Source organism: Ranitomeya variabilis, chromosome 6, assembly GCF_051348905.1.
Source record: "Ranitomeya variabilis isolate aRanVar5 chromosome 6, aRanVar5.hap1, whole genome shotgun sequence".
NCBI lineage: Eukaryota > Metazoa > Chordata > Amphibia > Anura > Dendrobatidae > Ranitomeya > Ranitomeya variabilis.
In genome coordinates, this window is record NC_135237.1 from 323,493,670 (window position 1) to 323,511,329 (window position 17,660).

At 40.7% G+C, this 17,660-nt stretch overlaps 1 protein-coding gene across 2 annotated transcripts in view; it reads left to right on the forward strand.

Annotated features, from left to right (window-relative positions):
- Nucleotides 1-17,270, forward strand: part of GMDS (GDP-mannose 4,6-dehydratase) — a 964,998-nt gene extending 947,728 nt beyond the window's left edge. For both annotated transcript variants that reach the window (XM_077269772.1, XM_077269773.1), the window contains exons 11-12: nucleotides 15,216-15,284; nucleotides 16,865-17,270. In XM_077269772.1, coding sequence (XP_077125887.1) covers nucleotides 15,216-15,284; nucleotides 16,865-16,927 — 132 coding nt within the window. In that variant the 3' untranslated portion in view covers nucleotides 16,928-17,270. The remainder of the gene's footprint in view (nucleotides 1-15,215; nucleotides 15,285-16,864) is intronic.
- Nucleotides 17,271-17,660: the final 390 nt, after the last annotated feature.

Sequence of the window (17,660 nt, forward strand, 5' to 3'; positions counted from 1 at the left end):
ACACAGACCGCTCTCCAGCGACCAGCGATGCCGAGGTCCCCGGGTAACCAGGGTAAACATCGGGTTGCTAAGCGCAGGGCCGCGCTTAGTAACCCGATGTTTACCCTGGTTACCAGCGTAAAAGTTAAAAAAACAAACAGTACATGCTCACCTGCGCGTCCCCCAGCCTCTGCATCCTGACGCTGACTGAGCTCCGGCCCTAACAGCACAGCGGTGACGTCACCGCTGTGCTTTCACTTTCAGTTTAGGGCCGGCGCTCAGTCAGTGTAAGGAAGCAGAGGCTGGGGGACGCGCAGGTGAGTATGTACTGTTTGTTTTTTTAACTTTTACGCTGGTAACCAGGGTAAACATCGGGTTACTAAGCGCGGCCCTGCGCTTAGTAACCCGATGTTTACCCTGGTTACCAGTGTAAAATATCGCTGGTATCGTCGCTTTTGCTGTCAAACACGGCGATACACGGCGACCTAGCGACCAAATAATGTGCAGACCTTCTAGCAGCGACCAGCAATTTCACAGCGGGATCCAGATCGCTGCTGCGTGTCAAATACAGCGATATCGCCATCCAGGTCGCTGCAACGTCACGGATTGCTGGCGATATCGCCTAGTGTGACGGTACCTTAACCGTCCTGTTCCCTGAGGGCAGATTTACTAGTGGTCCATCATTAGTACATGGCCTTTAACACTTCCCTAAGTTGTCACTTGTGTCCGGTTATGTGTGTGTCTAGGTAACGTCCAAAATATATAAAAGCATCTAAATAGTAGAATAATTAACTCTGGACTCTGAGCCTATCACAATTGAAGGTCGACATTTTTAACTTTTTTTTTAGTGAGGAGCAGTGCAGTTAAACATCTTAACCCCAACGTAGTGGCCAGTTGAGATTGATATCTGTATATATATGTGACAAGATAAAGGTTCATTCACACAGTTTTTGACAAGGATTTTGTAGCTGATTCAGCTCTAAAATCTACATCCTTAAGGCCCCGTCTCACTTAAGGTACCTTCACACGAAGCGACGCTGCAGCGATAGCGACAACGATGTCGATCGCTGCAGCGTCGCTGTTTGGTCGCTGGAGAGCTGTCACACAGACCGCTCTCCAGCGATCAACTATGCCGAGGTCCCCTGGTAACCAGGGTAAACATCGGGTAACTAAGCGCAGGGCCGCGCTTAGTAACCCGATGTTTACCCTGGTTACCAGCGTAAAATCTAAAAAAAAACAAACAGCACATACTTACATTCACGTCCCCCTGCGTCCACTTCCTGACTGACTGAGCGCCGTACAGTGAGAGCAGAGCGGTGACGTCACCGCTGTGCTGCTTTCACTTTCACTTTGCGGCGCTGAGTCAGAGGAGGAAGCAGACTGCAGGGGACGCAATGTGAGTATGTGCTGTTTGTTTTTTTTACATTTTACGCTAGTAACCAGGGTAAACATCGGGTAACTAAGCGCGGCCCTGCGCTTAGTAACCCGATGTTTACCCTGGTTACCAGTGTAAAATATCGCTGGTATCGTTGCTTTTGCTTTCAAACACAACGATACACGGCGATCGGACGACCAAATAAAGTTCTGGACTTTATTCAGCGACCAGCGACATCACAGCAGGATCCTGATCGCTGTTGCGTGTCAAACGAAACGATATCGCTAGCGAGGACGCTGCAACGTCACGGATTGCTAGCGATATCGTTATAATGTCGTTTCGTGTGAAGGTACCTTTAGCGACGCTAAAGCGATCCCGACAACGATACGACCTGTCAGGGATCGTTGCTGCGTCGCTATGTGGTCGCTGGTGAGATGTCAAACAGTGAGATCTTACTAACGATCGCAGCTGCGATCTCACTGTTTGACATCTCACCAGCGACCTGTAGCGACCTGTACAACGATCTCACATGGGAGCTATTATGACGATTCAGTGTCTGAGTCGTCAACGAGGTCGTTGGTAAGGTGTCAAACACAGCGATGTGTGCTACCCAGCGGGACCTCAACGATCGAAAAAAGGTCCAGGCCATTCCGACACGACCAGCGATCTCACAGCAGGGGCCTGGTCGCTGCTACGTGTCACACAAAGCGAGATCGCTACTGAGGTCACTGTTGCGTCACGAAACTTGTGACTCAGCAGCAATCTCGCTAGCGATCTCGCTTAGTGAGACGGGGGCTTTACTCTTTGAATAAGCTTCCTTTTGATTTTAATTGGCAATGCTAAAATGAGAAGTGTAAAAACCGTACCAAGAGCATTTTCCCACTTAAAATCATTAGCTTATTCAAAGAAAAATGTAACCAGTTTTTGATGTGAAGTTTGGAGCAGAATCAACTTCAAAATCCTTGTCAAAAACTATGGGAGCACACATTTTAGACACTCGTACACATTAGACTAATATCAGCCGAATTTGCCCATATCGTCATGTTCAGTCGACAGTCTGTATGCAGGGGGTCTACTATTGTTCCTGATATATGATGTTGGGGGACGGAAGGATCTGGCAGGGCAATTACTTCTGTTTATGGGAGCGTTGGGGAAGATATCGGTCACCAGAACCATCATTTGCTCAACAGCAGGAGCTGCTACAGTCTCGCTTACCATACAGTGAGTGAGCTGTATTCACACCCCTGTACACTGATTGACAGCCGCACTGCAGCATACAGAACAGACTGTCAATGTGCCTGGGGAGTGATTACAGCTGACTCACTGTATGGTAAGCGGGACTGTAACCGAGCCTTAGGGTACTGTCACACATTGAAATTTCCATCGCTACGACGTTACGATTCGTGACGTTCTAGCGATATCGTTACGATATCGCTGTGTCTGACACGCAGCAGCGATCAGACACCCTGCTGAGAATCGTACGTCGTAGCAGATCGTTTGGAACTTTCTTTCGTCGCTTGATCACCCGCTGACATCGCTGGATCGTTGTGTGTGACAGCGATCCAGCGATGTCTTCGCTTGTAACCAGGGTAAACATCGGGTAACTAAGCGCAGGGCCGCGCTTAGTAACCCGATGTTTACCCTGGTTACAAGCGTAAACGTAAAAAAACAAACCGTACATGCTCACCCGTCGGTGTCCTTCAGGTCCCTTGCCGTCTGCTTCCTGCTCTGAGTGCCGGCCGGAAAGTGAGAGCAGAGCGCAGCGGTGCTGCGATCTGCTCTCACTGTACGGCTGCACTCAGAGCAGGAAGCAGACGGCAAGGGACCTGAAGGACACCGACGGGTGAGTATGTACTGTTTGTTTTTTTACATTTACGCTGGTAACCAGGGTAAACATCGGGTTACTAAGCGCGGCCCTGCGCTTAGTTACCCGATGTTTACCCTGGTTACCCGGGGACTTCGGCATCGCTCCAGCGCCGTGATTGCAACGTGTGACCGCAGTCTACGACGCTGGAGCGATGATTATACGACGCTGCGACGTCACGAATCGTGCCGTCGCAGCGATGAAAATTTCAATGTGTGACGGTACCCTAACTCTGCCCAGATGACTAGAAGAGAGCAGCTACAGGGAGAATAAAACTTCCTTTTCTCCCCTGTAGCCGCTGCTCCTATATGCCTGCCAGACATGATTTAATTGCAATCTACCGGCAGATCACCATTGTATCTGCAGGTAAATGGCATTCCTGGACGTGACCAATTCCCATTATTTCTGCATATGAGTTGGGAGTTAAATTACCCCTATAAAATTGCTGCCTAATTACTTTCCTTTTTGGCAAGGTGAATTATTTTTTTACTACTTTGGTCATGTTTGATCCGCTGCATGTCTTCCTTAGTTTTAATGTAACATCTCTACAACTGGCAGGTATCATAGCATCATGTGACAGTAAAAAAAATTCCTTCGGGGGGCTCACATTGCGACCACCAACATTTTATTTGGTTTTAGACATTTGAATGTAAATAAGGGGCGCAGCTTATGTGATGGAGCGAGATTAGGTCCCTGAAAGAGGGACCCCATTTATTAGAATAACAAGATTTTACTAGTTGCTGAGAAATAAAAATCACATAATAGATATAGAAGACTATGGAAAGAATTTATATTCTTTTTCATTATATAAAATCTCTAAACCTCTTTTTTTAGTCTTTCAAATTTTGTGGCTCGTCACCCAAACAATGTCATTTCCTGGCCTTTACTTTTCCCCATTCATTTAATGACTTTACTAATGTTCTTGCGAGACTGTAGGTAAAGGACACATAAATGCTAAACACAATAGCCTCCATGATAACATGTGTACTGATAAGAGCTTCCTGTAAACTGAGGCTATGGGAGATAACAGTGTGAATGGGTTTTCTTTCCTGCACATTATAGACGGTCCAGGCCTTATTACCTATAAGAACCAATCATAGGTCAGTTTTCCAGAATTAAAGCTGAGCTTAGATTAGTTACCTCTATATGTAAATATGATAGTGACTATAGTAAGCAGTAACCTCAATAAGGACAAAAAATAGTAATAAGTAAAATTAACAAAAAATGGGGGGAAAAAAATAATTCACCTCTTGGCCATGATTGACAGGCTGCCTTGAGCCCGTTTTCTGACTGTTCGACTCACAGGGTTATTGTAAACTGTGACCTTCACACTACTTACAAGTTTTCTGTGTTACTAAGGGTGACTGAACCAGAGGAATATAAAAAGATTAGATGGGGGGATTTTTTTTAGCATTAGTACTCCTCCCCCCGTCAATAATAGGGTTAATATAATTACTGATACTTGTAGGGGTTGATTGAAAAATCTGTTGCTGATTAAATAGCAAAATAATTGGTCTCTTGGAGTAATTATTTCAGTGTTGAGATCTACTGATATTATTTAATTGTATTCCTTATTCCAGTCTAAGCAAAATGAAGAATTTTGGGGCTTCTTCCTACCGGAATGCTGTGCATCATGGAGCTTGGATAACAGTTATGTTGCTAGATCTTTGGGGCAATGGGGTAGAAATGTTAACTATCGCCAAGAAGCAGTATCAGAAGTTAGGAATGGGAAATGTATATGAATAGGGAAAACCTAGAAACTGTATACGAAGAGGGTACAAGTTTTGTGTGTGGATTTTCCCCATAGACTTGCATAAAATATGAAAAATATGCCTTTTTAGTGAATTTTCACTGTGGAAACTCCATAAACTCATGTAATCCGCACATGACTGTATCAAGAAAGTTTTGTCAAAACCAAATACTAGGACGTATCAAAAGCAAAGCCGCTTTACTTAAAGCATGACATACCAAATAGAGACAAAAACTGCAGTGTCAAAAGTGCTATAAAAATACATGTAAAAAACGCAATGAAAAAACATAAATAATTTACCTTGAAGATGCAGAAAATCTGCAACGTCAAATACTCCCCAAATACTCATGGTGGCAATGTAGCCTTAGGCAATAGATTTTTTTTTTTCAGTGTGGATAAAATCTAGTGAAATTACTGTCGTGCACAAAGAATTTTCCTTACAGAAAATCCAGACTTAAAATCCTCTGGTGTGAACATGCCCTTTTATATCAGACTGCTATCTCTGATGATGAAAAGAGCAGAATAACAGCTGACGCTGTTAATTTCCACAGGGCTAAAGGATTAGATGTGTTCGATTGTAACCTGTCAGATTGTTTTTTTCCAATTACTAGACGTAGACGGTGCTGGCAGAACTGGTACAAGTATACTTTTTATTTCTGGGAACTAACAGTGTTTTTAAGAGGAAATAAAGCTTGAATTGATCTTGAAGACCATCCGGAAGCATTTCCATATATACTTAATGATATTCCGAGATTTTCCTATTTTAGTCTCCTATGTTGATTTTGTGATAAATGCAGCCTGTGTGAACGGCTGGTAAAAAGCCGCCAGTCTAACTGATAAGGAATGAGAGGACTGTTATGTCAGTCTATGGCGGCTATAGCTGTTTCTAATCACCGTTTCTCCAGAGGAGGAGGTTGTTAGATGCTTGGGGAATTACAAGGAACATTTCAGTGGATTAAACAGAAAAAGAAACACAAGTATTGTGAGTTTGTGTATTTATGACATGAAATTGAGAGATCGTTACAATTTATTATTCCAGTCAAGGTTTTCCAGCATGGATTAACTCTCCACAATCTGAGCTTGTTAACCTGGCTGGTTTTATTTGCGGTCGTAATAGTTTGAAAATATCAATTACAATGATTGAATTAGGCCAAATCCATTTTCAGACTATATCTTTCACCTAAATAGGCAGAGTAAATGCAGTGCTCACACCCTGCAGCAGTGCTCAGGAAGCGGGGTATTTACATTTAAATGCTTTACATTTTTCACTGCTTTTTGAGACGTTGTCACAGCACTACACAATATGCCCTTTTGTTTTCGGGTTCTAGGAGGGTGTAAGTATAGTCTTTACTGTTGCAAATTGATTTTATTATTAATAAGTTCATAGTTTATTGCTTATCGGGGCTGAGTGGTACTTTCATAGCAGGTTTAAAGGGGTTTTCTGGCAGCTGCATATGAAACAATATAAGGGGGGAAAAACCTAGCCAACATGCTAGTATCTACATATGACAAAAAACGCACTCACCTTTTCAGATCCCCTGCTCCTAAAGCATGTCCAGTGTAGTGGTTCACCTTCTTGAATTGCAGCAAGTTATACAGTTTGATGCAATTCTCCACCTATACAAGCCAGTAACAAAACCTATATGGTAAAACATAATTTTTCCAAAGTCTGAGTGATGAATGTGTGGCATTAATCACAGTATCTGCCATACATGTGTCTTATTTTGTCTTTCTCATTTCATATCATATATGCTGGGTTTAGAGAGACATTTGAAAGGTTTGTCCATATGAAAAAAAAAATTAGCAGACCCTTAAGAAGTTGTATAACAATGAAAGGTAATGTACTGTGACAACACTGGTTTATTCTTAATTATGCCAGACGTGTTATTCAATAGAACCAGGGACATGAACTATTATTCATATAAGCCTTAACATTGACTCTTGTAGTAGATTGAATTGATGTTTGTTGATTTGTTGAATGGCTGCTGATTACCTATTGTATCAGCCCCTACAGCCTACTGTTCTACTATCCTTAGGGGACAAAAGCACAGGTTAATTGAACAATCAATGTTTGTTGATTTGGTGAATGACTGTTGACTACCTATATCATCAGTCTATGAAGCTTGTTCTTCAAGAATTGAAGGAAAAATATGCAGGTTAATTGAACACTCGAACAATGAGAGATTACTTCCTCCCACCTATCACCAAACCTATGGATAATGGCCCGAAGGACAGCTGTGGGTATAAGAGTGACCTCTCTCTTTCTTGAGACTCTAGTGGACAACAGCTAAGGCACCATGGCTTCAACTGGAGAAATACAGATTTGATCCACTACCAATCACTGAACCCATAGAGATGTATGGAGAGCCCAGGTTGGGACTGTCAGGTCACCTGGCCTTGGACCTCAATGGACTCTATCAGCTTCCTAATCTTGCTGCTACCTCTTCTCTGAGTGCCCACCAAAAGCGGGGTGCCACTCGTTTTGGTAGTTTAGGGTAGAGTTGGTCATGTGGCGGTTCAGCAGACAGAGGATCGCTGCAGATTGTAGGCTTGTCGGAAGAGGTGGGTCTTCAGGTTCCTTTTGAAGGTTTCCGTGGTAGATGAGAGCCTAATTTGTTGGGGTAGAGAGTTCCAGAGTATGGGGGAAGCATGGGAGAAGTCTTGTATGCGGTCGTGGGAGGAAGAGATGAGAGAGCAGTAGAGAAGGTTGCGTGTAGGTAGGTACCGGGAGACCATGTCACAGATGTATGGAGGAGATAGGTTGTGAATGGCTTTGTATGTCATTGTTAGTGTTTTGAACTGTAGCCTCTGGGCAATAGGAAGCCCATGAAGAGCCTGGCTATAGACATTTCTTGTGAGATCAGGCAGCCACTTTAAATTACTAAAATATTCAATATATATGAAATATATTATAGGTTATAACAAACATCTAAGCATGGCCTGAGAAGCCTCAATTCTGCAACGTCATCCATGTCTGTGTAATGAGGAACATTTCACAGGCCTTATGTAGCTACAATTTGTCCTAAACAATGAAATCAATCTAAACCCTGAGGCCGCAGAAAGTCTTTTCAGGGACAGCGTTCATTTTCGGGTGAAAGGTAATGTCAGGGCTAGGGCTCCTGTAACTGATTACTCAACAACCTCAGCCATCCCAACCACAAATCTGTATGTGCCACCGCTGCAAACCCAGACATACAAATCTTACTCATGTAACAGCTCATTGTAGGCAGCAGTTTACAGCAAATTTGGATATTAACCGCACAGTATAGGCAAGTTTCTCATGATGTTTTTATTGTTTGTGTCTTGTTTATTTAAATTTCGACTTGAAATTACCAGAAAAAATATCTGTGTATCATGTTAGCCAATAGATAGAAAGAAAATAGATACAATTTGGGTCCGCAGTGGGCTAATCCTAACTTTACATTAGTGTGTGTATGTATGTATATATATATATATATATATATATATATATATATATATATATATATATATATATATATTTATTACTGTGTGTATATATGTATATGTACACATACATGCTCATGTAGTGTGAGTGTATTAATAGTATTAATATATTCACCTATCGCTGCTCTTTTCCGTGTCCAGCACCGTTTTTTTTTTCTTCTGTGATGTCACCGCTCTGCAGATTCTCCAGGTCACTTAAAAAGGGACTTTTACAATATAAATCTATAGAGCATCAGAACAAGACTGCATAGGCTTACATTGTAAAAGATTTTCGGCTCACGCACAGAGCATAGAGGCTAGTCACAACTGCAGAGACATCACTGAGAAGCAAAGCAGAACAGCGCTGGATCCCAGAGAGTGCAGCAGTAGGCGAGTATGTTAATACACTTGAACTACATTACATGCACATACAGTGGCTCGCAAAAGTATTCACCCCTTGGCATTTTCTGTGTTTTGCTTCCTCACAACCTGCAATTTAACGGTTTATTTTTAGGGTTTGCATCAGTTTACATAAAGAACATGCTTAGAACTGTGAACATTTGGTTTTCTTTTTACTATGAAGCAAACAACAAATAGGACAATATAACTGAAAACTTCATTGTGCATAACTATTCACTTACCTAAAGTCAGTACTTTGTAGAGCTTCCTTTTGCAACAATTACAGCAGCAAGTCGCTTTGGTGAAGTCTCTGAGCTTTCCACATCATGTCACTGGGATTTTTGCCCATTCCTCAAGGCAGAGTTGCTCCATCTCCTTCAAGTTAGATGTTCTTCTCTGGTGAACAGCAAACTTCAAGTCAGACCACAGGTTCTCAATTGGATTAAGGTCTGGGCTTTGATTAGGACACTCCATAACATCTACACGTTTCCTCTTAAACCACTCCTGTTGCTTTAGAAGTATGCTTTGGGTCGTTTTGTTGGAAGATGAACGTACATCTCAGTCTTAAATCACTGACAGACTGAAACAGGTTTTGCTCAAGAATATCCCTGTATTTGGCACCAACCATCTTCCACTCTACTTGGACCATTTTTCCTGTCTCTGCTGCTGAAAAACACCCCCACAGCATGATGCTGCCTCCACCATGTTTCACTGTGATGATGATTTTCTTGGGGTAATGAGCTGTGTTGGTTTGTCGCCAGACATAGCGATTTTACCTTAGTGGCAAGAAATGTTCAATTTTGGTCACATCTGACCCGAGCACCTTCCTCCATACATTTGGGGAGTCTCCCACGTGTCTTTTGGCAAACTCATAATGAGCCTAACAATTTTTGTGTGTCAGTAAAGGGTTTTTTTTGGGCTCTCTCCTCCATAAAGGCCACCTCTATGGAATGTACGGCTTATTGTGGTTATATGGACAGATACTCCAGTCTATGATTGAGAAGTCTGCAGCTCCTTCATTTGGTCTTGTGCTGGGTCTCTGATTAATACCCTCCCCTTGACTGGGGCTGAGAGTTTTGGTGGGCAACCATCTATTGGCAGCTTTGTTGTGGTCCTATGTTCTTTTCATTTGACGATAATGGATTTGATGCTGGTGAGGGGATTAACAGAAATTGGGATTTTTTTTTAACGCAATCCTGACTTTTTTACTTTTCAACAACTTTGTCCCTGACTTGTTTGGAGACTTTCTTGGTCTTCATGGTGTTTGGTTAGTGGTGCTTCTTGCTTAATGGTTTTGCAGCCTCTGTGGCCTTTCAGAAAAGGCGTGTATATGTGTGACGCTTAGATTGCACACAGGTGGACTTCCTTTCACTTAGCATGTGACTTATGAATGTAATTGCGTGGACCAGAAATTTTTAGGGGCTTCAGTAGTGAATACATATGCACATGCCAATGTTTAGTTATTTGATCCCATAAATTTAATTTATGCCTATATTTTTCTCACTTCACCATCTCAACCCATTTAGTGCTGATGCTTCACACACAAATCACAATACAAAATTATTTAAACATAGGTTGTAATATAACAAGATAGCTAAAAAGGCAAAGGGGTGAATACTTTTGCAAGTCACTGTATACACACATTCAATGAACAGATATATAATAATAATAATAATAATAATAATCTTTATTTATATAGCGCCAACATATTCCGCAGCGCTTTACAGTTTAACAGTTTCAAACACAACAGTCATAGGTAACAATGTTAATACAGCAATAAAGCAAAATAAGACGACCCTGCTCGTGAGAGCTTACAATCTACAAGGAGGTGGGGAGATACAAAGTACAGGTGTGTATTTACAATGATGTATTTACAATGATGGTCCAGCCATCTTCAGGGGGTGGGGGGTAGGTGAGATAGTGAATGGGCTACACACACACACACAAACATAAAATGACTGATTAGGGAACGCGATAGGCCGCTCTGAACAAATGAGTTTTGAGTGAGCGCCTAAAGCTATGCAAGTTGTGGATGGTCCTAATATCTTGGGGTAGAGCATTCCAGAGGATTGGCGCAGCACGGGAGAAGTCTTGGAGTCGGGAGTGGGAGGTACGGATTAGTGCTGAGGTTAGTCGAAAGTCGTTTGCAGAGCGCAGAGGTCGGTTAGGCCGATAGACAGAAATGAGGGAGGAGATGTAAGGGGGTGCCGCACTGTGGAGAGCTTTGTGGGTGAGAACAAGTACTTTGAATTGTATCCTGTAATGAATGGGCAGCCAGTGTAATGACTGGCGAAGAGCGGACACATATATAGAATTGAGGTCGTCCTTAAGTGTCAATGTAAAACGGTTATTGCTTATTTTATGTAATGGTTACTATTCCACATGTAATAAGCACTGAACAAGCCATGCTGTATAAAGATGGATGCATAACGAATGGTTTTATATTGGATGTCCTATTGGGACAGATACACACTGTAGCTAAATATACAACTCTTCAGTGTTCCAGATATACATTTTGCTATATAGAACAATTAAAATGAAAATATAGATTTTAGCCATATTAAAAATACCTGTACTTGACATATCTGCTGAAAATACATGAGAATTTATGTGCCAGTCTTTTCAGCAGAGGGCAGGTTGCACTAGAAACTCATCGATATCTCAACCTTTTGACATCAGTAAAAATCTACGTTGTGTTTTGCAGTTTCAACTTTTGCCTCGAGCACATGTTTTTATTTAAGGTCGGGCATTTCGTTTGTTATTGTGTTTGTTTTGTGATTTACTTCTGTTTTAAACAAAGCAAGACAATAATTTGAACCAGTTGATTCAGTAACCCGACCACTGAGCTTTCTAGGGCTCCTCTGCTGTTTTTATAGAGTGTGGTTTAGGCGGAGAAAAACCTAGGCTTTTGAACAGATTTATCTGTCGGCTCGTCACATAAATGAAGACCAGGAACTGTAACCTAAGTAATTTCATTTATATGGTGGGGGATATGTTTGTATCTTTGGGTTTACAGCGGTGGCACATAGAGATTTGCGGTTGGGATGGTCGGAGATTTTGGCTAATCAGTTGCAGGAGCCCTAGCCCTGACATTACCTTTCACCCTAAAATGAACACTGTCCCTAAAAAAAACACCTTTGTGGAGCCCCAGGGTTTGGCTTGATTTCATTGTTTAGGACGAATTGTAGCTACTTAGGGCCCATAAACTGTTTTTCATTATAGAGACATGGATTAGTTTGTTGAAAAAGCTAATTACTTCAGTGGTGATAATCTGATTGTTAAAAAACAACAAAGATTTTAAGCAGAAATCACACTCTTTAATACCTAGGCAGTCTATGTCTTTAGTGTCTAGGGTGGTGAGATGCTTTTCTGTATCCATTTATGTAATTTTCTGTAACACTCAGGAGACCCTTTTGCCATCCTACAGACTGTTCTACTACTGTCCTAGCCTATAAATTCAATTTGGCAATTTTATTTTTTCATATCTTCCATTTCTGTGTCTTATTTAACATTTATTACTTCCTCATTACTACCAATTTATACAGATCACCTTCAGTACAGAAAGTTGATTCCGTGGTATAGCTGTGGAATCGTCAGCATATGGGACATCCTCTATTGTAAGGACTGTTGTATTTTCTGTAGGTCGGCATTAAGTGGTAACGAGTTTGGCTGAATTTGTGTGATTGCATGGCACCTCTGCATGGATTCCATGCTGCCCGTCTTGGCTAGTAACGCTCACTCCTGCAGTTAGCTTCTGAGTCACATTGGTCCGCCAATGTAATAAATGATGGGCACAGACTCTGACAAAATTATAGCTCCAAAGTTCCAGCTAAAGTCGGCCCTATTTGGAGCGGACACTGGATCTAGTCAATTGCAAGAAGTCTATTTCTTATATTGTGTTTCACAAATAACCTATTTGAACCAGGTGATAGAATGTAGCTTGAGAGCAATGGTACCAACAAAGTTAATGATGCACATAACAGTGGAAGTACACAGGCTTATGTATATATGGAGGATGGGCCGATGGCAATCTAGCCTGAGAGACGACTCAACTGTTCCCCAAAAAGCTCCAATTACACCAATGTCTCATAGCTCACGTTTTGCTACATGTAATTTCATTCTTCTTATGGGTTCTTTACATTCACTTCATTTCCAGCATTTTAAAATGCATGCAAAAATATCACCCATTATTATTTTTGAGTTTTTTTAGGCATTTTTATTTCACATTTTTAATTTTTATTTTTATAGAAAAGGTTATTAAGCAAGCAAGAAAACGCGATTCTAAGGACATGCGGTTTTTAAAATGTCAATGACCAGGTCAAATTTATTTGTGGTTGAAACTGTGCTAGAATTGATGCGTCTTAGGCATGTTACAAGATAATAATCTATAATAATAATTATTTGATTTTTATATAGCGCTAACATATTCCGCAGCGCTTTACAGTTTGCACACATTATCATCGCTGTCCCCGACGGGGCTCACAATCTAGAATCCCTATCAGTATGTCTTTGGAATGTGGGAGGAAACCGGAGTACCCAGAGGAAACCCACGCAAACACGGAGAGAACATACAAACTCTTTGCAGATGTTGTCCTTGGTGGGGTTTGAACCCAGGACTCCAATGAGTTCCAATCTATTTGGGTATATAGTGAATGGAAACGTGTCAATATCAGCCCATGTGAATGAGCTTTAAGACACTGAAGAAAAGGAATAAAGAAAGTTATCTGTGGGCAAGCACGGTGGCGCAGTGGTTAGCACTGCAGCCTTGCAAGGCTGCAGTGCTAACCACTGCGCCACCGTGCTGCCTACAGATAACTTTCTTTATTCCTTTTCTTCAGTGTCTTAAAGCTCATTCACATGGGCTGATATTGACACATGTTTCCATTGACTATATACCCAAATAGATTGGAACTCATTTACAGTTCCATTCTCAGGGGCTGATGAAATCTGCATGTAGAAGAACAATCATTAAAGAGAATCTGTCTGCAGGTTTTTGCTTCCTCATCTGAGAGCAGTGTAATGTAGGCAAAGAGACACTGAATCCAACGAAGTATCATTTGATTACTGGGTAAGCAGTTCTGACACAGAGCTTTTAGATTTTGAATGAAGTAGAGCTGAGAAAGCTAACCCCGCCCACACCAAGCTCTGTGTGTACAAAGTCCATAGACAGTGAGCTGCTTATTACAGGAGGAGACGTTGACTGACAAATGTAGTCCAGTAATGTTAATCTCTTAGTGCTAAATCCTTCACAGTTAGTAAACAGCATGCACTTTGACGAGTGACACATTCTTGAATTCTGGATTTCAGCCTCTAACACCTGCTGTCTTCAGATTACATAACAAAAGCCTGCTGACAGATTCCCTTTAATACAACCATTCAGTTTTTTTACAGTATCATTGTCATTCACACTTGCCCCGTCTCAAAGGGTTATGTGCCTCTGGCATTGATGATTTTTATATCGGCATAAACAATCTGACAAACAAGTGTTTCTCTTTCGACAGATGATTTTCCTTTAATCAGGAATGAACATACTTACGAACATTTGTTGACAGATTATCAGGTCATCTAATTGAGCTGTGATTCTAGAACAGTGTTTCTCAACTCCAGTCCTTAAGACCCACCAACAGATTATGTTTTCAGGATTTCCTTAGTATTGCATAGGTGATGGAATAAATGCTTGAGCAGGTGATGAAATTATCACCTGTGCAAAACTAAGGAAACTAAGGAAATTAAGGAACTAAGGAACATGACCTGTTGGTGGGTCTTGAGGACTGGAGTTGAGAAACACTGTTCTAGAACAATGTTTTACTACAAATTTTTGGTTCTATTTTGCACATTTAAACCATTCCTTGTTTCCCTTTCGAAACTGTCAAGTAAGGCACATAAAGGGTGTAAAATACTTATTTAATATGTCGCATGGTGATGTATACCATTGTCTGTGGTACAAACTGAGGCTCTAGCTTGGTAAACCATCTGTGCATGTAGACTTGTTGCTATTTTTCTGTAGGCTTCAGAATAACATCTGTCTACAGTGCTTTTGACAAAAAATGGTGAAAAGGTAAAAAAAAAATACAATTCCTCAAAATGCTGTGTGTGAGGCTTGCCCTACAAATTAGCAAGTGTCCAAGCTACACAGGATTCTGATTTCTACAAATCCTGACAGCCTTGTTTTATTTTTCCCCATAGTATATGACCTTGAGAGTGAATAGTCACCCTACTGTTCTGTCATTACACGTTTCATGCGGTCATCTACGCTGTTCAGGATGACTGTTTTTACTTCTTTGAGGTTTGGATATACGTCCACCATATAGGACTGTGACAGCTGATCTGCTTTAGTAGGATGAAAGTGATTCAGCTTTTTAATGTGAGCTTCTGCAACTTATTGCTTTTCTTTGCACCCACAGGACTTTCTACAAGGAGACTGCAGCAAGGCAAAGCAGAAGCTGGGCTGGGAAACCAAGGTCTCATTTGATGTAAGCATTGTATTAAAACATTTCATGGAGTTTACCTCTTTGGGCATCTTGATACCCCAAGCAAAATATTTACTGCTTTCCAAATGTGATATATTTTTTCCAAGACGCACATGACTTCTAGTCCCAATACTAACAAATTTAATTAAATAAAAATAGATAATTCAAATTTATGTTCAGATCTCAAATGGTTTGTCAAAAATAATAAGACCTAAAAGGCAATATTCTTTCTCTCCTCTGCATAGTTGTGTAGATTGTCATATTTATTATGTAACTTTAACAGCAGGTACAAGAACTGTATTTTAGTTCCGTATGGATCACCTTCCCTTAAAAGGGTTGCCTCACTAAAACACATCATGTCTTTATGTAACTTATGCTTCTTCTCTGTATATGGTAATTATCATTCTGGCGCAATATTTTCAAGAGAAAGGAGAAGATTGGGCTGTGATAAAAGACCCAGAAGTGTTTGGCCATTTTTGGTAGACACTGTTCAAGCACAGGATGCCCATGAAAAAGGCCAAGTTCACATATCCATGAGCATGAACTGTGCTCTGATCACAATACCTGGCCTGACCCCCTGCTCTCCTGACCTTGTAGACATATATGAGGCTCCTAGTTGCAGTCGGGAGACCCGTTATCGTTCCGGGTATTGCAGCCAGAGCACATGTTTCATGGATGGGTGAATTTGACCTGACAGTGTTATAATGGTAACTATACCCCCTAGCCTCTGCTGTTACAAGAAACCATGTGGCATCATTCTATGGCAGCTACTTGAATGCCTTACATGCCCATCATACAGAGCAGTAGCCACCACATTGTTGCTGTCTTGATATTTGGTTTATTTGCAGACAAAATATATAGTTCTATTTTCTGCACAAAAAAAAACAAAATATGAAAAACATTTTATTTCTCCCATTTGTGCAATCTGAGGTGATGCCCCATAGCAAATGTCATCCTCCTGTGATGTCCACAATACATTCCTCACAGTACCAGTCATTTGGGCTCTGATGGGCATTTCTGCCAGGCCGCTAATATTTTTAGCCACTGTGTTTCTGGAGGTGAGGCCATGGACACACTATCAGTATTTTACCTTCGTATCTGTAAGCCAAAACCATGAGTGGAACAATCAGAGTAACAGTATAATAGAAACACGTCACCACTCCTATATTTATCACCCACTCCTGGTTTAGGCTTACAGATACTGATGTAAAATACTGACCAAATACTGAACATGGCCTAACACACATAATACTAGTACTTTGTAGTCCTGGGTAAGACTCCCATTCTTAATATCCTACAATATTTCAGAATGATGGTGATTTTCAGGGAATAGAACATGGCACGATCTCTTTATGTGGTTGTTATAAGTTTGCATGGCATCTTCTCTTCTGGATTGGCGTTCAGGTCAAGTTCTCTTTATTTGTAATTTTAATAGTCTGTCACTGTATAAATGCTTACTTTCTACCAATTACATCCTTTGTAGCGAGATGTCAGTAAATGAGGAGTCACATTTCTTAGCCAGTTGTAATATAGTTGCCTAGTGTATGTAGAAACAAAGTTAACACTAATTTCTTTTTTTGCAGGAACTGGTTAAAGAGATGGTAGAATCAGATATTCATCTGATGGAAACCAATCCCAACGCCTGAAGCAACACGGCCTACTCTTCAAAATCTATTAGGACAACCTATATTACTCTATCCAATATATAGATATATTCCAAATTATATTTTCCTGATTTATTGATCTGTGCACATAGAATTAGTGCATAGTGTTTGCAGTCATTTTCATTTCTCCTTTTTTTATTACGGGAAAATTGTGTTGGGATTTTTGTTACTTTTTCTTTGTAATTCTCTTTTTCTACTCATTCTGTGCTGATATATTATGGAGTAATGTTATTGTTCTAGACAATATATCATGTTTTTCTAGCACTCGCCTTTTTCACTCTCAACGTGCTTTATATAAAAACAATAAATAATAACTAAAGATTGATTATTGTTGTTGAGTTGATATAAAAAATGTCCCTAATTTAAAAAAAAAAAAAAAGGTTTATATATAATGTGGAAATAACAATCATAACGCCATCAGGTTCGCTGTACATTTTATGGCTGCATTTCAGTATTGAGGTAGCTAGTTGCTTTATAACCAAAAGCCATACTTTTTTTTTTTTCTTCTCTAACATCAACATTTCCAGATTAGAGACCCTCATGGATGATCAGCCTCCCAATGAAATGATTGTGTGGCTGAATATTTAATTTTAAATGTAAAAAAAAAATCTGAGAGTTTGTAACGTTTCTTAACAGCGGTAATGCGAAATGTTGTTCTTCAATGCATCATAATCAAACACACATTTTTTGGTTGGTGTAGAGATAGATGGGAACA